General features: G+C 34.6%; 1 protein-coding gene across 4 annotated transcripts in view; it reads right to left on the bottom strand.

Moving 5' to 3' along the window:
- MAPK8 (mitogen-activated protein kinase 8) overlaps nt 1–23,507 on the bottom strand; it is a 104,124-nt gene that overhangs the window by 38,204 nt on the left and 42,413 nt on the right. For all 4 annotated transcript variants that reach the window (XM_056800676.1, XM_056800673.1, XM_056800675.1 and 1 more), the window contains exons 2-3: nt 14,003–14,090; nt 29–198 (exon numbers count right to left, since the gene is read on the bottom strand). In XM_056800676.1, the coding sequence (XP_056656654.1) occupies nt 29–150 (122 nt within the window). In that variant the 5' untranslated portion in view covers nt 151–198; nt 14,003–14,090. The remainder of the gene's footprint in view (nt 1–28; nt 199–14,002; nt 14,091–23,507) is intronic.

Below are 23,507 nucleotides of genomic sequence, written 5' to 3'. Positions count from 1 at the left end.
GTTAGTTCTTTTTAAAAGCAAAACTTACCATACTATTCCCTGGGCCCCTGAGCCTATTGGTTTTAAATTCTGATACCGTTTCAGTACAGTAAATGTAGAATCTCCAATCTCTACACTATAGAAATTACTGTCACGCTTGCTTCTACTCATGATGGCAAATAATTAATTTGATGGCTTCATCCAAAATTCACTCAGAAGCTGTAAAAACAGAACAAAATGTGACATTTACAAATTAGTAACTGACCTGTCAATTGCATAATCTTAAAATTGACTAAGAAACATCTAATCAACTATAGCAAGAACTTCTTGATATGATAATTTAAAGAGATTTTAAATTAAAGCTGTAATATGAGAAAGGGAAAAAAGCAAAGGAATATATATATATATATAAAGCATTATTCCCACCTTCCTTTTACCCCTTAATCACTTAGATATTTAATAGATCTATAATTTTTTCTTGATTAAATATATTTAGCAAAGTAATTAATTTCTTTACATTTGACCTTATTAATGCATCCTCCTAAATTTAACATTTAATAAAAACTTAACATTAAAAAAAAAAGACATTTAAGGTAATTGCTAAAAGTCATCATCCCATATCTTCTTCTGTCTTTTGTGGCTTAACTCCTTTAGGAGGCCATCTAAAAACAGGTATTTTCTACAATCTGACTTCTGGTCTCATCATTTATCCAAAACTACTCTCTCCAAAGTTACCAAGGATCTCTTAATTCCCAAGTACAATAACCTTTTCTCAATCTCATTTCTTCTTATCTTCTCTGCAGCCAAAGTTGGTAACTTGGCAATTTTCAGGGCCAGTCTTCCTAAAGTCCCTTTAAAAACTGTCATTTTCCCTTTATGAATTCTTTGCCTGACTAATGGACATAAGATGATACCTGAGTGGCATGAATTTGCATTTCTCTAATTATTCATAATTTGGAACTTTTTAAAATATTATTTTTGATTAACTGGATAGCTGCCTTTCAGAATATTCTTAGTGACTGAATAACACTTACACCCAGAGTTTTTGTGAGGATAAAATGAAATATTTGTAAATAGTTTTTCAAATTCAAGTTTTCAAATGCTAAAGCACTATATATTAAGCAAACATTATCATCATGCTTATTATTTGCTTGATTCCGTACATATACATTTAGGCAAAATATTTGACAAAGCTACCATGTTACTATGATTTTCAAAAGGATTATGAGAAGATAACATTATAATTAGGACATTTCAGAAACTGGTTAAATAGAATGAAAAATTAGTCATTAATAATTCAATTTTAACTGTGAATAAGGTTTCCTGTGGGAGCACTCCAAGGAGATGTGGCTAGCCTGTGCTATTATTTTTATCAATGACTTAAAGGACAAAAAACAACTAATGATATTCATTAAAAGTTGAGAAAAAAACACAGCACAATGGATATTAAGAATGTAAGCTTTCCCATAGTTTGTGACAGCCTAGAATAATGGGATAGATTAAAAATAATCTTACACTAGGAATTAAAAAAAAGTCAGTGTTGCAAATTCCATGTTGTTGATTTTTGTGAGTAATCTGATAAAACAAAAACCTCAAAACATAAATCCAAATAAACAACTAAAAAACCATACGTTTTCATCTGCATTCTGAATCCAATAGTTCTTTCTTTGGAGGTTTTTCAATGTCTTTTAATACTCTCTTTTAAAAAAATGTTTTATTGATGTATTTTTTTTTACATCACCCAGTTTTACCTTTTCCCCTCTATCAATACAATAAACAGTATCTTTTAAAGACAAAAATGGGGGGTGGGAGGGGGGAATCAGTGGAATTGATCAACATACCAAAAGAAAATTTATGCAATGTACCATACTTATAGACTTCTCATATTTGTGGAGGCTACAGTAGAGTGTTTTCTCACATCTTCTCTTTGTATCTTGGTTTGGACTTTATAATTTTGTACCATTTGTTTCTATTGTTGTCTAGCTGTTATTTAAGTTTATGATGTTTTTATTGTCTATCTTGTTTGCTTGGCTCTGCTTACATCACTCTGCACCACTTTATGGGACTTCCTGTATTTATTAAAGTATCATAATTTATTGTGGAATAGAACATAAGTTGTTTGGTCTAACCCTAGTTTCTGTCACTGCTTTCCAGTGTCCCCAGGATTTTTTTTTTATCAAGTGGGATTTTTTCCCTAAGTAATTAATGGTTTCTGTTTATCAACTATTTATCATCAGATTGGTATGACTTCCATTGTTTTCTATTCTCCTTTGTCTATTCTATTCTACTGATTTCTCTATTTTTTTTAATCAATATCTGATGACTTTAATGACTCCTTCTTTATAATATAGTCTTTAGTCTGGAAGTATTATTCTTCCTTTGTTCCTTTCTCTTTTTCTTATGAAAGATTAGATAGATCATTATATAATAAATAATATAAATATAAATAAAAAATAAATAAAAATAAAAATAAATGAATAAAAAAATAAATTATATAAATATTATATAAATAAAATTTCATTTCATTTCATTTTATATTATATATCTTTAATATTTCTAAATGAATATTACTTCAAGTACTATAAAATAATTTTTTATAATTTGATATAGCATCAAAATTATATTATATTTGGGGCAGTGGATTGAAAGCCAGGCCTACAGATAGGAAGTCCTAGATTCAGATCTGACCTCAGATACTTCCTACCTGTGTGACCCTGGGAAAGTAGCTTAACCCCCATTGCCTAACCCTTACCATTCTTCTGCCTTGAAACCAATATATAGTATTGTTTCTAAGGTACAAGATCAGGGTTTAAAAAAATTCTATTTTTTAAATTTCTTTAGGGAACATTTTATAACTACATCTATGAATATTGTGTGTGCTTTCATAGGAAAAGACATGCATTTTAAGCATTTTTGTAGTTAATTGGAATAGGATTTTCCTTTCTATTAACCTTCTTGGATTTTTAAGAAGGATGTTCACTGTTTTTATTTATTTTTACATTTTTTTTTTCTGGAAATACATCTGTGCCCTAATATATGGACAATTTTTGCTAAAGCTTTGTTTGGTGCTGAAATGACATGTATTTTTTAGCAGCCCCATTTAAAAGACTCCACAAACCTTTTAACTTTCATTCTCCAGCAATCTATTCAAATATTCAAATACCTTCTCTTCTAGCATTTTATAATACAAATCTGAACAAGGGATAATAAAAGCTCTTTCCAATACTGTTATTTCTGACTATATCTTCTTGTAAATCAGTTTATTTTTTTTCATTAATTTCAATGGCAAGTCCTTTGGAGTACATACATTTAATAACAATATTGATTTGCTGTGTATAGTTCCATTCAGCACGACAGCTTCCTTATTTATCTTTTTATATTGTGATTTTTTTTTCATCAGATAGCATGATTACAACTGCTTTTTTGTATTCACCTGAGGTATAGTAAACATTGTTTGATCTTCTCATTTAAAGCCTGTGTGTGTGTGTGTGTGTGTGTGTGTGTGTGTGTGTGTGTGTGTGTGTGTGTATGTGTGTTTTTTTCTCATAAGCAACAGATTTATGGAGTTTTATGTTCCCATTCAATCTGTTACTTTTTCAATTTTGGGGTTTATTTCCAGTGACATTTAATAATTTATATTTTCCTTTGAAAAGATAATTTTAGGGTTGTGACTTAAAGATTTAGAATTAATTGGTCACCGGGAAAATTCCAAATAAAAATACCCAAGTCAGTCTGGAAATTTATGGCAATTTAGTTAATATAGAGGGAGGGAATTTAAGGAGGCGGGAAGAGGATATAGGATTCTCCTGCCTGGCCTGTGCCAGGGGGAGTTTTAAAATCCCCGCCTCTGAAGAAGATTAGAGGCTTCAAGAGGATAAAGTTGTAAAAGTAAAGGAGGGAAATTCAGCCAGAAACTCACCACCTAACTGGACAATAGCTTGTAGCCACGCTAAGATGCCGAAAGGCCAGCATACTGCTTTCAGCTAACTCTCCACTGCCAATCAGGGAAAGAATGTTCTGAGAGACGAAAAATCCCAAATATATAGACCTTTCACCCTTGCGTCTCCTCCTCTAAATTTTCATCTACCAGTCACATCAAAGGCTTTCTCCAGGACTGCCGATACTTTTAGTTCTCATCTTCTTTGATTATATCTTTTGAGTTACTTAACACTTCTTTGTTAAGTTCACCTTTTGTTAGTTACTTGACCATTTTGTGATTAATTTAACCTTTGTACTTAACACCTTTTTGTATTAATACCTAAAAATAGACAGCTTAAAGTTCTAGTTTCACTATAAGGGGAGAACTAAGTACCTTCATTGTTCAATCAGGAGATTAAAACTTTATCTTCCCCTAAAGTATGTCTAAGTAGGGTGGAGTAATTTTAAAGTTCACACCTTTATTAGTCTCTATTTTTGAAAATTAGAATTTTTCCCTCCTTTTCCTCTGTAAAACAAAATTTGGTCTCTTAAGTTACTTTAGCATAATATATCTTAAGGCAACCCTATTCCTAACCAGTTCTCTCTCTTCCCTTCATTCTCTTATGTGTTGCCTCTTTCTTTAGTTTTGGAGTCTTAACTTAGTTTCTTTTTCCTTCTTTTTTATTTAGATATCTAATTTGTCCCATCTTTTTTTCTCTCTGTTAAGTAGTCCACTAAAATTCCTTTATTTCTTCCCCTTTAAGGTTTTTTTTTTTTTAAGCTTTAAATTTCATGTTCTTTACTTTTTTTCCTAAAGAAGACCTCTTTGGTTCTTTTTATTTAACTCTCTGTATATTCTAGATTTTTATTCTTTGATTTATGGCTATTACATTTTAGTCTTTGTATTCTTTACCAAAGTAAGGCTTCTAAAAGTATTTCTAGAGTTCCTTCTTCTAAATAGGTTTTATGCTTATCTTATAGAGCTCTGCTACCTCTTCCCAATCTTCCCCATATCTTTTTTCGTGGCTCTTGCTGTGCCTTACTTTTAGAAATACCAATTCTTTCTGGTAATAGATTCACTTAACTCAAAAAACATTTGTCTTCAACATGTCTAGCAGGGAAAGTGGAATCACCAGGAAGCTTATGAACTCTTCATAAAGACTTTGGAAGGAGTTTAGTGCTCCACCCTCCAATCAACTAGGAGAAGCAACTGAAGGTGAGTTAAAAAAGGTGTTGAGTATGAAGATTTGGGTCATTCTTTGTGGTGATGAGATTTCAAGTGATTATCCTGGAGAGGGAGACCTGTTGTTCCCTAGAGTCTAAGCCAAGTAGAAACACTGGTGAAAATGAAATAGAGGACAAAAGAGGTAAGAATTTTAAAAATTCCTGTTCCTCTCCATGATAATCCCCAGCCCCCATTTGCCATGAAATTTCCTCTCTGAGTATGTGCCCTTATACTCTTTTGGATGCTAGTTACACCAGGAGCTCAGATTATTCTTTTTTCTGAAGCAGGAATATAAGCATCAAATATAAGCACCAAAACCCTGAAAATTGTACCTATTATTGCAAGGTCATCTTCTACACTTCTCTCTCTCTTTTCCAATGGGAATGTTCTTCATTAGACCAGTTCCAAACAAAATAAGATTTCTCACATTTCACTCCCTTCTTTTACCTAACTTATTCTCCTGTAAGCTCTCTTCTTCCTGAGACTTTGGGAGTTTATTTCTCTTCATTTTGACTTGGATTAAACATATTCACTTCTGTCTTCTTCCTCCCCTCTCCCATTTTATGTGTGCCCTCTCATTCTATGATTTAGCACAAATCATTGATTCTTATGTAAGGTGGAATGTAGTAATGTTTAGTTGTGATGTTTCAGACATGTTCCACCAACATCTCTTCTATTTGACTTCTTTTACTTTTGTCTCCTTTTGTACTCTTAGAAAGAAATGCTCTCTCTGCATACTCTTTTATTGTTACATTTATTTATGTTTCTGTTGTCTGGGGTGTTTGAAAAGCAAAGGTTTTTCAAGTCAAGTGTTCATAGAATGATTGCATTGGAATGTTTTTTTTTTTTTTTATTGAATAACCATATGTTCTCCCTAACAACCAAGCTCTGATGTGCAGAGTATATCACTTTGGGTTGCATCTTAAGGACCTTTGCTCTTCAAAACACAGTATTCCATTCCCTCCTATGGTTTCTTATGGACATAGAATAATTTTGTGCTATTCAAATTTCTTTTCCTTTATATTCTTAACACTTACTAAAATTTTAATTTGTCACTAGAACTATTAAACTTAATCACAATTGTGTCTTGGAATTTGTATCATAAGATTTTCTTTCCCCCAGGAGGTGAACTGTGAATTCTATTAGTTGGCACTTTGATTTCAGTGTCCAAATACTGTAGAGTTTTCTTTAATTACTTCTTGCATTATTGTGTTCAGGCTTTTGGACCTGACACATTATTCTGGGTAACATATAGTGGTTATCTGAGATATATGATTCTAAAATTGTCTATGCAGTTTATCTTTAAGATTAGCATGCTTTACTTGAGACCCCATTTTATTTTAAACCTATTGCTTTTGATCTATCTTCTTCCCTTCTGTATTGTATTTGCATTTCCATTCAGTTATTAGCTTGTTTTTTGTTTATGTTTTTTGGTGAAGTTTGACACTGTAGTTAGAAGTTTTTCCTTTTGAATGATTACTTCTATGCAGGACATAAATTCTGCTTTTACAATTCTCATTTTTTTTAAACCGTTCAAGAACATTTTGTGTTACCATGATATCCTGGGAATTTGTTGGGTCTTCTGCCTTCAGATATTAATTTTCTTTTATTCTTCAATATTTATTTATAGATATCTGGACTTATTAAAAAGCTAGTTTTGAGGCCATATTATATTCTATTATCTTCCCTCTTAGTTTATTTGCTTATGTTCAAAATCTTTAACTGAATTTTCTTCCATATGAGATCTAAGATAACTTTTATTGCTCATCTTCTTCTTGATTGGAGGGACTAGACCTCAAAAATTTCTTAGCTTTTTCCTACCCTGAGCAATTTACGTTTTAATTGTCTTGCTGTCTGCTTCAAGTGATTACTGAGGGGCAGAAATGACCTCAAATGGGTGCCAGTCCACTTTCCCTCAGGTTTAGGACCAGTCAATCATATAGCATTTATTAAGTACCTATTATGCTCCACGAACTAAGTGTTGATACCCTACCTCAATTCCTTTTGTTCTCCAATATTCTGGCTAAACTTCATTACAAAGGAGTGCTGAGTTGCCATCCTAGCCAAAGCAAGCTTCTTTCTTTTGATTTTCCATGGCAAAGAATGGGAGAAGAGAGGAGCCATGTTCTGTTGCAAATCTCAGGCTTGAACAGCCTTGTCTGAATGTGATAGCCAGCCAGTTGGGGAAGAAATGTTAAATAAAACTTTAAGATATTAGGTTAAGGTTAGCCTTCTCTACTTTTTTCTCCTGGAGACATTTAACTTTGTTTTATCTGATATATAATTCCTATTTTTAGAAGGTCCTGAAGATTGGAGAAGTGTTTATGACTCAGAAGTAAGCTCATTTTTTTTTAACTCCCACCTTCTGTCTTAGAATTGATACTAAGTATCAGTTTCATGACAGAATTGTGGTAAGAGTTGGGCAAATGGGGTTAAGTGACTTCCCCAGAGTCACATAGCTAGGAAGTGTATCTGAAGCCAAATTTGAACCTAGGATCTCCCATCTCCAGCCCTGACTCTCTATCTACTGAATGACCTAGTTGACCCTGAGCCATCCCTCCCTCCCTTCTTCTTAAAAACCCTTAAATTTTTCTTTAGAATCAATATTATGTATTGGTTCCAAGGCAGAAGAGTGGTAAAGACTAGGCAACTGGGGTTACGTGACTTGATCAGGGTCATATAATTAAAAAGTATGTAAAGTCAAATTTGAACACAGGACCACCCATCTCTAGGCCTGATGCTCAATATACTGAGTCACCTAGAAGCCCCAAGATCATTTATTATTAATACTTCAACTAAAATGATTACACAGATGACTTCTAAACTTGGATCTCTAACTGTAATCTCTGAAGGTCCAAGATATTTCTATTTTGCAAATGTATACTTTTGAGGTTATATGAGGGAGAAAAGAAACTTGCTCTACCCATCGATATTACATAATTAAAGGGTTAACCTTTAGCTTAGTAGAACAACTCATTCCTTGAAAGTTCTAGATAACCTGGTTTTTACTAAATTAATGTAGCTAAATCAGAATTGGGTTGCCATTTCCAAAAGAAGAAATTGTGGATAGCAACCAATTACTACCAGAACATTTCCTAAAGCCACCAAAAAACAAACAAGCAACCCCCCCACCCCAAACTCCAGTAAAGTAGAGCTAACCCAGATGCACCTTACAGAGGGATTTTATTCATATAGGTTAACTCCACACATAATTATGACTAACTTTTCTTACCAGTAGTATAATAAAGTGAATATAACAAAGTATGTACAAAGTGAATTTTAGAAGAACTAGATAGGTGTTGGAAGAAAATGAGGTGACAAACACTGATATAATGGTTCTCAGTAAAAAAAAAAAATTAATTTCAGAATAAGTTGTCCTGCTTCACAATTTGAAAACCCAGCAAAATTCACTTTAATTGAATATAACTTTCCAATTATGAAAAATCCTTAATAAATCTCAGTTTTCTTTGGCAGCTCATCATCTCCATCACACCCTTTCTCTGGGGTTCTGGCCTTGAGTTATCCTATACACTTTTACCAAAGTGATTTTCCTTAAGTATAGGTCTAACTGTGTTACTCTTTTGGGTATATCATCAGTTCCCATGGGCTTAACTATTATCTCTATGTGAATGACTCAGAGATTCCTATTTGGAAGCTCCAATATTTCCCATGAGTTTCAGTCTCACAGACATCTTAAGTTCAACTCATTATCTTTCTCCTTCAATTAGGAGTTCTTAAGTCTGAGGGATCAATAGATGTATTTCAGGAGGTCTGTGATCTCATATGAGAAAACTTAAAAATGCATATCTTTATTTTCACTATTTTAAAATTGAAATTTAGCATTTCCAGCATTCTTCTGAGGTCCATGGAGTGAGAGAAAGAAAGAGAAAGGAAAGAGAGAGAGAGAGAGAGAGAGAGAGAGAGAGAGAGAGAGAGAGAGAGAGAGAGAGAGAGAAAGGAAAAGGAAGAAAGGAAGGAAGGCAGGAAGGCAGGAAGGTAGGAAGGAAGGAAGGAAGGAAGGAAGGAGAAGCAAGGGGAAGGAAGGAAGGAAGGAAGGGAGGGAGGGAAGGAAGAAGGGAAGAAAGGAGGGAGGAAGAAACAAAGAAAAAAACCATTAAGAACTCCTATCCCTAAACCTTCTTGTTTCAAACTTGCCTCTTTCTGTTGGAAGGCAGGACAATCTTTTCAGTGTTTTAGATTCATAATTTTGAGATTATTCTAGATTTCTCATTCTCTTTCAATACATATATCCAATCAGTTACCCAATCTTGCCATTTCTACCTTTACAATTTCCTCACATCTGACCCCTATTTTCCACTTACACAGTTAACATATTAGTTTAAGCATTTATCAGTTCTAGGCTAGATTAATGCAAAAGTTTCAATTAGGGATTGCTTCATTCTTTGTACTTGTATCCTCAGGGCAAGCACTTGGAAAATACTTGTTTGAAGAAGATTTGGAGCACAGTTGTCCCTTCCTATATCATGGTTCACTTATTGTGGCTTCACTGAATCACAGGTTTTAAAAAAATACTTATCTAATCCTGTTATCGCAGAGTTTTCACTATACCGCGGGATTTTATGGATGAATACTGTACTATACACAATGGAAGTATAGTGTATATAACTACCTCTTGCACAAATTTGGAAACGTGAGATTGTACATGGCACATTATTGGCTGATGTAATTAAAGGTGACCAGCCACAGCACAGTGTTCTGTATCCTAGGCACTGATTGGCTGAGTGTTTTATTTAAGAGTGTAGGAAAGGTTAATAAGAGTGTGGAAAAGGTTTACAGGAGTGGGAAGTGTTTATAAAGTTTTAAAACATATATAAATAATAAAATAAATATAATGCCACTACTTCACAGATTTTCACCTATTGTGGGGGTCTGAAACATAACTCCCATGATAGGTGAGGGATCACTGTACAATAAATGGAAAGAATGAGGAATACAAAGAAAGAATTGTGGTCAATGTCATTATTTTAAGTCTATTGCTTTTTTTTTGACACATGTTCATTCCACTATTCTCAAAATCCTAAAGAGAAACTTTATTCTGTAACACTTGAATTAAAAAGTAATGAATATTAAAAGTAATAATCCATAATCTTTCTGAATTATAGATTTGAAGACCATTCTCTTTTATCTTTTGAATCTAATGATGTTTAATCTTTTTTATCTATTTTTCTATGGTCAAAGGCATCTACTTCCTTCTATCTCTTGGGCTACCTTTTTTAAGAGTTTATTTTGCTTCCGATATATAGTGTAACTAAGCATGGTGATAGTATGGTTTTATGGAAAGATAGAATAGTATCTTCTGCTTTGATTCCTTTGACATTTTTGATGCTGATCAACATCATGTTGGTTTTGGTTACAGCAGCATACTGGGCTGATGTTTACAATGAAATTTATAATGACTCTAGAGTATCTCTCCTGAGCTAGACATGATAAATTAGAACCCTTAATGCTATAAACATACTTTTATTTTTTTTTTACATGACTTATTTCATTGGTACAGGAATTTTTCAATGAGAATACCTCTACCAATGCAATTGGCACCAGCTCTTGTACCCTTGGGGTCTCAAAGAATTGCCTGAGGTGCCAAGAATCACCTGCTCAGGATAACAAAATCAGACTAAGCCAGAGGCACTACTAGAACTGAGACCTTTCCAAGACAAAGGGATAGCTTTCTAACCACTATGCTTGCTACCTTTCCACCTGGATACATCTTCCCTAAATGTATCAACACAGACTTTCCCATGATGAAATCATCAGCTACATTTTTGCCCACTAACATCCTCAAACAACCTTTTGATAATTTATCTTCCTTGGACTGACAATTTGAGTTCAGTATAATCTGAACTTGAGTGAAAGAAAGATATCATTTCTGTAATGTGTTTTCTAGAAAAACTTCTATTTTTCCTAGTAGCATATCCTGTCTGGTAAGAATGGTTGCAGACCAATGCCAGTGTATTAGTAGAGGAAAAGTAAGGTTAAAAGACACAGAAATGCTTTGTCTCAAAGACCACATAAATCTGAAGATTATATTGAGTCTCCTCCAATTGCTTAAGCTTTTTTGTTTTTGTTTTTTTAAATAAGTTACTTCTACACTCCCTCTGTAACATGAAACATACATAGTTTCCCTTGGGAACTTAACAAAATCAGTTATTGTTAATTTGTGTGTGACCGTAGCATATTACCTAGAGATAAAATGGACAAAGACCTCTTACTCCTCTGCTTGAGGTAGCAATGACTACCATTCATCCAAGTCATAAACCCCAATCCTTAGTGTTCAGTCATTTCTGTATGTGGGTTCCAAAGAAAAAAGCCCATTTTGGTAAGATAGCAGAGCAAATAATATTGACTAATGCTTCAAGCCATTACCAAAGGTTTAATATCTTTTATAAAAGTTGTCACATACAGAAGAGACAATAGCTATCTCCACTTTTAATAGACATCCCCCTATTAGGTTACTTGTCTCTTTACTCTTGGTAAACTAATCAGGAAAAAGGCTCCTAAGCTAGTGTCTTGATTCTAGAGTAGCAGAGTTCCCTGGCTCATGAGGCTACAAGACCCAAATGGATCTCAGCAGAAAATGGAAGAGGAAAGCTCTTTAATGAACTTTCCATTCAGCTTCTTTTAAAGCTTGACTTAGATGAATCTCATAAAAAGCCTTTCTAGATCCTCCTAGCTGTTTGTCAGTGGTCTTTCCTTCCTTAAATTGTCTTGTACATACTTATTTGTACAGACAGAAGCTCCTTGAGGGCAAGGATTATTTTTGGCTTGTCTCTGAATTCTGGAGTTCCTTAATATATATGAAGTAGGCACTAAATTACCTAACGAACAATGTCAATAATGTTTAGAAATGTTGATACTGGAAAGTGAACAGGACATATTTGTCTTAGTGATAACAAACTAAAACTGAAGTACTAATGTAAGAATTTTGAAGAATACAAATGAAATAATGAAATAGGAATTTCTCCACATTTGCGGTGGCATGTACTAGAGGGATTCAACTGAATTTCTTGTTTCTTTTAATTACCAGTGATATGAATTTTAGTCGTAAAGCTGAAATAGATATACTGATTTCATATGTATGTGGTACAGAAAAAGAAAAATGAAATTAAAAAACACATTTACCCCAGCAAAAGTTTAAAAGTGTAGCCACAGATCACTAGTGTAAATATTAACTGAATGGACAACAAAGGTAAAATTTCTTTTTGTTTTTTTAACTTTTCAACTTTAACTTCTTTTAGAAGTTAAGATCTGTAATAATGTTGATTTTTTGTTTATAAATATATCAATTAATAGTAAAACATCATTGAATTAGACTAAATAAGAATTCTAAATAATTTAACAGCGGTTTGGTGTTTGACAGTTTAGGTGAGAGTAGTAGTATAATTTCTTGCCTCTACTTGAAAAGATGGTTATAGAGTATTATATGAATGTCAATGGCAGTAAATATTTTAATTAATTAATAAATAATAACCTCCCATTAATCCCAAAGTTAAGATGCTAATAACATCAAATAGATGGAACACAATAGAAACCTAGGGGAAAAGTGTTACCAAATCAGCATACTTCAATTTGTAGAAAATGTATGAATTATATGACTAAATAAGGTAGAAAAGTGGCAGGAAACACTACCTGCATCAAGAATTGACAACTGAGAGAGAAGAATTATTAAAGCATAAATAAGTTTGAGACCATGGGTCTGGAGTCACAAGAACAAGGATCAAATCCCATATTAATGCTTACCACCTGAGTAACCCTGGGCAAATCTCTTTGAGCCTCAGTTTCCCATCTGTAAAATGAACTAGATGATCTCTGAGATATAACTCTATGATCCTAAGTCACCCAAATTTGTAGATTGCTGGTCATCATTGAATTTTTTTTTGTTCTTCAACCCAAAAGAGCCAATCTGTTGTGAAGCCTTATTCCTTTAATCACCCTGTAATTTATAGCTGACCATTTCTTTATATTCTCTCTAAAACCACCATAGGTGAAACACTTATCTCTTCTCATTTTTACTACCATTTTAAGTGTTCTCCAGCCTAGTTCTGCTAATCAAGATAGGTTATAATAATGTCACCCTGCTACTTGCAAAACTTTAGTGACTCTTTTAAGAACAATCAAAAACAATTTAAGTTCTTCAATCTGGAATTTTTTTTTTTTATAAACCCTTACCTTCCATCTTGGAGTCAATACTGTGTATTGGCTCCAAGGCAGAAGAGTGGTAAGGGCTAGGCAATGGGGGTCAAGTGACTTGCCCAGGGTCACACAACTGGGAAGTGTCTGAGGACAGATTTGAACCTAGGACCTCCCGTCTCTAGGCCTGGCTCTCAACACACTGAGCTACCCAGCTGCCCCCTTCAATCTGGAATTAAAGAATTCCTATGATCTAGCTCTACCTCATTTTAATACAACTTCCCTTCAAAGTATTCAATATTCCAATTAAACTATTCTTTATCCTATTTTTTATTCTTTCTTCTCTCTGCTTTTAGGACAGGGCTGAGACCTTCCCTCCAAACTTAGAAGGCTACTCTCTGAACAATTTCTGTCAGTTAAAATCATCCCTTCAAGGCTCATCTCAAATTTTCTTCCTGCATGAGTCCACCTCTATTTAGGTGTCACATTCCAGTCCCTCAATATAAATAATGATGATAATCTCAAGGTAACATTAAAAAAATTAGGCTTTTGGTGAATTTTGAAAAGATTTTCTTCTCTTTTGGTTTAATTTTATAGGAACTTTATTTTATGTGACAATAATTTGCACTTTGTTTTTGATTATGAAAAGTTTACAACAAAATTTATTCAAACTTAATTTTCTACTTATAAGAGCAATTCTTCCTTCATTTTGGTATTGCATACCCATATTACCGTTTCACATGTAGTTTTCCTCTATGATCCTGGTATCCCCAACAGTCATTGAACTTGCACCTTTAAATCATTCAATTATTTTCAAGACCTATAAACAAAAGTAAAATAAGAGTGAGTGGTTTACAAAGCATTAACATTTTTTAAAGTAATATTTTAATACATATATAAGCCAGTGGAATTGCTTGTCAATTCCAGGATGGAGAGGGAAGAGGGGAGGAATCATGTAACCATGGAAAAATATTCTAAAATTAAAAAATTAAAAAGTAATATTTTGGGAGTATCTAGATAGCTCAGTGAATAGTCAGGCCTAGAGATGGGAGGGTCTGATTTCAGACACACTTGCTTGTTGTATGACCTTAGGCAAGCCACCCATTGCCTAGCCTTTATAGTATTGATTTTAAGATGCAAGGTGAGATTAAAAAAAAAAAAGTTTTGTTTAAGTCAACAACTAAAAATTGCCAATAAAAGTGTCTGTCTCTCTCTTTTTTCTTTTTTTTTTTTTTTGCAAAATCACTTGAAAAAGCTATTCTAAAACAAATTCAATTCCAATAACCAAAGAATTATAAGGGCTTAAATACTAGACATTGATGTTTCATTTTTCTGTCTCATAAGGATATTTATGAAACCACTTCTTCAAAAGTCATATTTATGGTCATTTCTGATCACAAAGGAAAAACTAAATATACTTAAAATATGCTGCCCTGCCTCAAACTTCTAAGGTCTTATTAATTCAATATTGAGCAGTCCTCGTATACCACAATTTATGTCAGAAAATAAATATCTACTGCATGTAAATATGTTTTAAGTGGAATAAGGCAATTAAGAACTGGAATAGTATTAATGCACCATTCTAACTTCCTTAGTATTCATTTTGTATCTAACATTTTTGATCTAACAAATTCAAATACTGGTCAAAATAAATGGCTTGGAATTTATGAAATAATTAAAAAGCATAACATATCATATCTAGAATCCATGGAAAACTAATTAGATTTATATAAAAATAGAATGAGCAGCTTTGGGAGTCTGTAGGTCCTCTGATTAGAGGACTCCAAAGAAAGGACAGATTACAACTTGTTGGGTATGATAGTTTGTACCTGAATGAGAACCCCTTCTCTGTATGGGGATTATGCTTTGCTTCTAATAAGGAGGCCTACTCAGTTACACTAGTGCCACCCCTTCCACATCTATGTCTACATTTATCTATCTATATCTTGTATGTTTTGATTTATCTATGTTGTCTCTCCCATTAAAATATAAGCTCCATCAGAGCAAGGGCCAGATTTTGATTTATCTTTGTTATAAGTAAGAGAGGGTTATAGTATGAGAGAGTGGTCTACAGGGGACAGATAAAGAGGATGGAGGCAGTAGAAATCAGGGTAAGAATTTCGGAATGTTGAAAAGAGGGTTGAGACATCTTTGTCTCTAGTGCATAGCAAAGTACCTGGCACATAAGAAATGCTTACCAAATGCAGAGGCAAGAGAGTAAAGGGTGATTTTCCAACCATGTCATAACTATAGGGCCTTCAACACTATACCTGGTATCTGAATCCTTTGCTTAAAGTCCATATCCCCAGTCTTTGCCCACCTGTACTTTATGGGACTATATAAATTAAAATGCATTCATCAAAATAATGAAAAGTACTTGAGATTTAATATGGACAATTTGAAATCATGTAGATACCATTTGGATTCTGAAATATGCTTGCTGCCTTTCAGCAGTTTAAGCCACAGTATATGTGTATATAAATATATATATTTCTTTCTCTATTTTTATATATCTATTATATATAGAGGAGGGAGGGAGAGGGATAGAAGGAGGGCACAGAGAGGGGAAAAGAAGGGAGAGGGTTAGAGGAAGGGGGAAAGGACGAAGGAGAAGGAGAGAAAATTAGTCACTTTCTCAGTATAATTCCAAATTCCTTTACAGAAGGGCCAATATACAATTCTACCAACAATGTATCAAAAAGCCTATTTTTTTCTCCCACAACTCCTCCAACAATTACTCAAAATGGTTAGTTCTAAAGATAAAATGCTACCTATCAAAAAAATAAATAGGTTCAACTGCATCAAGGAATGTCATATTATATCCAAAATTTCAGTTAAATTCCATAAGCATTTGTTTTATTAACTGCTTACTATGCTAGATGCTAATAATATTTTTCCTGCACAAACCCTCTCCTTTTCCTAATTTCACTATTACGGTTTTGTTTTATTTTTAAGATGGGGACTCCTATATCTTCTAAGCTATCATGGGAACTCTGACCTGCTCCATTTCCAGTATGGATTGGTTCAACCCTCCTTAGGCAGTCTAGTAGCCCTCCCACTTCTGGGAACTCAATGAATTAGTGTGAGACAGTACAGATAACCAATTAACTGCCTTACTTAGCCCACTGCAACTGAGAACTAATGAACCCAAGTAAACTATCAGCCTTAGACTCACCAGTAGCAGGGAATACAAGTGTATTCCACCATGATCAATTTCTCCAATATTACTGAGGTCACCACTATCCTCTCAGTCATTCAGGCTTGCAACCTAGGTGTTATCTTCAACTTTTCACTCTCTTAACCAATTAACTTACTTAGCCTGCTATGGTCCAATTGTTTACCAAGGTCTACTGATTGTATTTTTATAATATCTCTTGTATAGATTCCCTTCTTTACTCTGACAATGGCACCACTCTAGTAAAGGCTTCCATTATCTTATACCTGATCTACTAGAACAGACTGCTAGTTGGCTTCTCTGCCAAGCTTCTACCCATTCCAGTCCATCATCCACTTATAACTATCAAAGTATGACGCTTTCCCCACTTCACTTCAATAAACTCCAGTCGTTCCCTATTACCTTTAGATAAATATAAAATCCTCTGTTTAAAAAGATGATCACACACACACACACACACACACACACACACACACACAAAACTCAAAAAGACATATGAAGTAAAACAAAGTAAAGTGAGCAGAACTGGGAAAACATTGTATACAGCAATAGTGTAGGATCATCAACTATGAATGTCAGCAGTTCAAGGATCCAGGACAACTCCAAGGGACTCGTGATGAAAAAGGTTCTCCATTGCTACAGAAGGAACTGATGGGAGTCTGAACAGAGATTGAAGACACCATTCTTCACTTTATTTCCTCCATGATTTTTTCTCTGGTGTAAGTGATATATGTCTTGTTTCACAACATGACAAATGTGGAAATATGTACTGTATGATACATGTGTAACCTATTTCATACTACCTGTTGCCTTGGGGAGGGGGAGATGGGAGGGAAGGAGAGAACTGCAAAATGCCAGAAAACAACTATTAAAATTGAATTGACATGTAATCTAGGAAAAAAAAAATACACCTAGAAGGTGCTTCAAAAAAATGCTCTGTTTGACTTTTCAGTCTTCCTTATCTGGCCCCCTCCTATTTTTCTTCTATCTTTCTCTCATCCATGTAGTAGTCTATGATCCAGTGATACTAATCTCCTTGCTGTTTTTCATACAGGTCAATGGAATGCTCTCCTTACTTATCTTTGCTTCCTGCCTTTCTGAGCTTCAGGTTTCAGTTAAAGTCTAACCTTCTGCAAAAAAACCTTTCTTAAACTCCCTTAATGCTAGTGTCTCTGTCCAGACATTATCTCCAGTTTTCCATATGTTGCTCTGTCTGGTTTTAAATTGGATTATCATGCCCCATTGCTGGGTATCCTCTGATACTATCCCTCTCTCACTTCCTTTTGTGTATTATCTTCCCATTAGATAGTAAGCTCCCAGAGAGTAAGAGTTATCTTTCTTCTTAATATGTGTATCCTCAGTACTTAGGACAGTACCTAGTACATAATAGCAAGGGCTTAATAAATGCTTAGTGGCTAATCTATATATCTTTTTTATACATATTTGTTTATATATTATCTCCTCCACTAGATTTTGAGCTCCTTGAGAGCAGAGACTGCTTTATTCATTCATTTATTTGGTTTGCTTATTTATTTAGGCAAGGTTAAGTACAGTACCTGGCACACGTTAGATTAGTAAAGGCTGCCGAATAAGTGTAGAATTGACTTGATATAAAAATTCTCCTCACACTTCAAATGTAAAGATGGAGTTAATTATGTCTCTAATGTTTCTCCCATAAGAAATGTTCTTTAATATTAAATTTTAATATAGCTTCTCAGCTGAAAAGGCTTAGTACAACTGTTCATGGCTATTCTATTTACAGATGTATTAAAAATGTTGATGTGGCAGAAGAGGCTATAGTAGTCTTTCAAGAATTATTCATGGTCTAGTAGAAGCACATCCTATAAAAAACCAAGAATGAGTCACTGAAAGTAATGCTTTAATATCTTTACTTAAGGAATCAGTTGGTCAAATTTGTTGAGGATTTAAATGTTTCAGTTGAAAATAATAGAGTGGAAAGTAAAATGACATAATTAGGACAAATTTTAAATTTCAAAATCAAAGGTCTTCAGCTTAACCTTTTTTATAACCTTTTGACAAACATCTACATCTCTGATTAGTGAGTTTGCTCATTTAGCCTCACACCAGACCCCATACATTTCATTCACCATACCTTATCTTACAGCCAATTCTATTCCTTTTTTCCTTCCAAGCACTAGAGATACAAATAAGGAGGAAAAAATGGCCCTCCCACTCCTCAAGCCTGAAATAGCTTACAAATGATGAGGGAAGACAACCAAACTTGGGGACATCTTATTCTATGAAACTGAGACCAAGTAAACCTGTAGCTGGAAAGAGAAATGAGCTAGAAAGTCCAGGCTCTACCTAGTATAAAGGAACTCTTTGGGTAGAGTTTAGTGTCCCATCCTCCAGTCCTCCAATCAAAGAGGAGAAAGTCTGAGCGAGTTGGGAAACGTCTTGAATAAGACTAAGCCTGAGTTATGTATTAGAAAGGATACTGAGGAATATATTTCTAGTTGTAATAAATGAGATACTCTGGCTTGACTAGAGAGATACTAAGGGAAACTGTGGGTGCCTAGTTGTAATGGAGATAGAAATACTTCTGAGAGATAGAGATACTACTAGAGGGGATACTCTGGGGTTGCCTATTGATCACTACTGATGGCTAATAGATCAAGATATTTCCTACCCTCCACCCTTCACCTCCCAGTTTTCCACCCATGCCCTCCTGCCTCCCTTCCCCTCCCCCCTGTTAGTCAGTCACCCTTCTAAGTAATTCAAAGGTAAACTGTGAGGTTTAGGGAAGATACTCTCCTTCTCGTTTTCAAGTAAGGAGGTTTATTGGGGAGGACAAGGATGGAAGATGAGGTGAGAGGGATAGAGTTGTCCTTAGTCTATGAGGAGGGTTAGGAGGATTTTGGGAAATGTCAGTCCTGTCACTGCTGTGACACAAAAATCTGTCAGGGAGATGGGAGGACAACTGTTTAATCTTCTTTCTTCTTCCTTCAAACTCATCTCAAATATACAATCAGTTCTTCACACTCTAAGCCACCAACAAAAGTTAATTTCTTCTCAGCCTAGCTCCAGAAGCCCCCTCCTCCCACACACACACAAGGGTTCTTCAGCCTATTACAGAAGCTAACAGGGGTCCAGTTCAGAGCTTCTTCCCCCTTCAGCCTGGCTTGACTCTCCAACTGACTTTCCTGGGAACATTCCATTTGGAATGTTCTTTCTTGATTGACAGCTGAGGTCCTTTACTCTCTGTCTTGCATATGTGAAATTCTCTTCCTTCATGCCTCTTCCACAGTTAAATAGCTTTAGGAGATTTCTAGCGATCAGCTTTATCCTGGGAGAGATATCTTATTCCATGGAGTCTAGAGACTAAGCTATCCATTTTTAACTACCTGGAACATGGCAAATATGAAGTAAGAAGCAAACAAGATTGCTTAGCAGGTAAAATAAATGTCTTGAAGTAGATTACTAAAAATAATAATCTGCTCAATAGTCTCAGGCCCTCAAAGATCTTTATTATCTCAGACTCATTTATCACAAAATTGCTCACTCAGTTTGTCAATCCAGAAAACACAAGAAGCAATGAATGACAAAGCATGTGTTAATGAATACCAATGCAAAAAAGTTTAATAAAACACTGGCAAGGTGATTGGAGCAATGTATCACAAAGATTATAAAGTATAAGCAAGCTGGATTTATACCAGGAATGTAAATCTGGTTTTACAGCTGGAAAAGTTTATGCAAAAATGATCATATTAATAGCAAAACCAACAAAAATCACACAATTATTTCAACAGATTCAGAAAACACATGTTACAACATACAGTAGCCATTTGTTATAATTAAAATTACTATATCTACCATTTATTATTTTTCATAAAGCTTATTAATAGAAAGGGTATATCAGCACGGATTTAAATCTCATCCTTTACTCTAAGTTCTCAGACCACATGAAGCCTATTCTCCAAACATCTTCCTCTCCCCCATTACCCACCTCCCAGCCAGTCTTCCTAGCAAAGAGCCCCAGGTGAGCTCTGCCCCTTTCTTTTACTGACATTCAGGATGCAACTGTGATATGTAAGGAATTTTGACAAACTGGATCAGCACTCCAGGAGGGGGAGGGGATAAGATCCCCTTGACACACATTCCTGTTAAAAACACTATAAAGCATAGGAATAAATAAGTTTCCCTAAGAATAAATAGAAACAATCTAAAAATGAAGAGCCAACATTTTCTATAATGAGGAGAAGCTAGAAGTCTTTCCAGTAAAATCAGTAGTGAAGCAAGGATGTCCGTTATTCCCATTACTATTCAGCATTGTACTAGTAATGCTATTGTTAGTCATTTTCTATCATGTCTGATTCTTTATGACCCTATTTAGTATTTTCTTGGCAATGATACTGGAGTGGTTTCCTTTTCCAGCTTTTTTTTACAGATGAGAAAACTGAAACAATCAAAGTTAAGTGAACTGCCCAAGTTACTCAAGTAATAAGTGATTGAGACTAGAAGACTCAGGATGATGAGTCTTCCTGGCTACAGATCTGGCACCTCTGTACTGGCCAGCAATCTAGGCTAGTGATAACAACAAGACAAGATGATAAATGTAGGCAAGTAGAAAACAAAACTATCAAATTTTGCAGATGATATGATAATTTACTTAAGAAAGTTTATGACCAAGCAAGAGATAGAGGCTCACAAAAAGTAGTCAATTTTGATTCTATAAAATTTTTTTAGAAGTTGTACAAATAAAGCCAATGCAAATAGATAAGCAGGAAAATGAGGGGAAAAATCTTTGCAGCAAGTTCTATTTGACAAAGGTCTCATTTCTTTTATTTTAAATTGTGTTTTTCCATGGTTACATGATCCATGTTCTTTTCCTCCCCTTTTCCATCCTACCTCCCAGAGCCAACAAGCAATTCCACTGGGTTATATACATGTATTATCACTCAATATCTATCTATTTCCATATTATTCATTTTTGTAATAGAGCAATCTTTTAAAAACCCAAACCCCACATCATATACCCATATAAACAAGTGATAGTTTTATTGTTCCTTATTTCACAATAGTATTCAATAAAGATCTCATTTCTACCATATATAAGGAAATAAGGGACTGAGTTACATTTATAAGAGTATCAATCATTGCCCAATTGATAAATGACCAAAAGACATGAATAGACAGTTTTCAGAAGAGGAAATCCAAAATATCAATAACATGAATTAATCCAGAGGAAAAAGACTTTCTGCAGGCAAGGGTGGCATTGGGAAAGAGAGGTCTACAGACAGATGGGGATGGGTCAGGATGGGTTTGGGTCAAAAGCACAAGGCATGCAGAGTATTCTAGCTCAGAGAATCTGAACAGCAAAAAAGAGGAGGCCCTAGACCTATGCAAAATCATCACAGCAGGAACAGATGTCAGCTGGTAGCTTTCTTGTCCATTTCCCACTTTTACAGGTCACAGATCCAAGGCAAATCAGGAAAGTTTATCAGGGTAGTAGTTCAGGAAGAGGAGTAGTAGATATAGGGATAGAAAAGTTTTCCCAAAGAGAAACAAGTTCAGAAGCAAGAAGGATCTGAGTTTCAGTATCTAGCAATTTGGATCCCACAGAGGAATAACCAATGCAAGGTTGAGACCAAAATGAAGCTTTCAATTCTGTCATGCTGAACCAGTAGAGCCAACTAGATGGCTGACAATAACTGAGTCTAGCAGCATTCTATTGTTTCCCTGAGCCAAACTCTGGTCAGAACCATATAAAGCTCATATCAAGAGGGCAGCAATTAGCCTCTGCCCTGAATCAGAGACACTGAAAGCTTATAGGATTCCAGTTTGAGTTGTTGCTCACATTCTAGAAAAAAAATTTAATACTCAAATATGCTACAAAAGCAGTAACAGAACCAGCTAAACCTTCCTCTCCAGAAGTGTGCAGAGGCAAACCCTAACATAAAAGTTTGAAGTCAGGAAGTAAACTGGAAAAAAGAGTAAACAAAAAAAAAGTCTCACTTTAGAGCTATGGTGACGACAAACCTAGATAAGACACAAATCCAAGAAAGACAGATTCCAAAATATCTACAAGTAAAATGCCAAAGAAAAACACAATTTATTAAAATTATGGGAAGAAATGAAGCAAGTATTACAAAAATAGTTTTTAAGATGTGTTTTATCAATTTAATCAGAGTGCTTGAGAAATGAGATCTATAAAAGAAAGAACTGGGAATAAACAATTCAACTCAATGGAAAAAATAGAAGTCAGTGACTCCATGCAACAATAGAAATAGTAATACAAAGTCAAAAGACTTAAAAAAAATAAAGAAAATCCTGATTAGAGAAATGCAATCACACCTAGCAGATTGGCCAATATGACAGTAAAGGAATAATAAATGTTAGATGGGATATGGCAAAATTGAGACACTAATGCTTTGCTGGTGGAGTTGTGAATTGATCCAACCATTCTGGAAGGCAATTTGGAATTATGCCTAAAGGGCCTTAAAGGAATGCATGCCCTTTGATCCAGCAATTCCACTACTAAGTTTGTACCCCAAAGAGATAAAAAAGTCTGTACAAAAATATTTATAACCATGTTCTTTGTGATGGCCAAAAAAAAAAGGAAAATGAGAACGTGTTCTTCGTTTGGGGAATACAGAAAAAATTGTGGTATATGATGGTGATGGAATACTATTGTGCTAAAAAGGAATGATGAACTACTTGATTTCTTTAAAAACTGGGAGGAGGGCAGCTGGGTAGCTCAATGGATTGAGAGCCAAGCCTAGAGACAGGAGGTCCTAGGTTCAAATCTGGCCTCAGACACTTACAAGATGTATGACCCTGGGTAAGTCACTTAACCCCCCATTGTCTCGCCCTTACCACTCTTCTGCCTTGGAGCCAATACACAGTATTGATTCCAAGATGGAAGGTAAGGGTTTAAAAAAAAATTTTTTTTAATAAAAAATAAATAAAAACTGGGAAGACCTCCATGAACTGATGTGGAGTGAAATTAACAGAACCAGAAGAACATTGAACATTATAAGACGATCAAATGTAATAGACTTTGCTACTAATAGCAGTGCAATGATACAGGACAATCCTGAG

Source organism: Monodelphis domestica, chromosome 1 (genome assembly GCF_027887165.1).
Source record: "Monodelphis domestica isolate mMonDom1 chromosome 1, mMonDom1.pri, whole genome shotgun sequence".
In the NCBI taxonomy this organism is placed as follows: domain Eukaryota; kingdom Metazoa; phylum Chordata; class Mammalia; order Didelphimorphia; family Didelphidae; genus Monodelphis; species Monodelphis domestica.
Note: the sequence above shows the minus strand (reverse complement) of the source record. Positions and strands in the feature narration are given on the sequence as shown.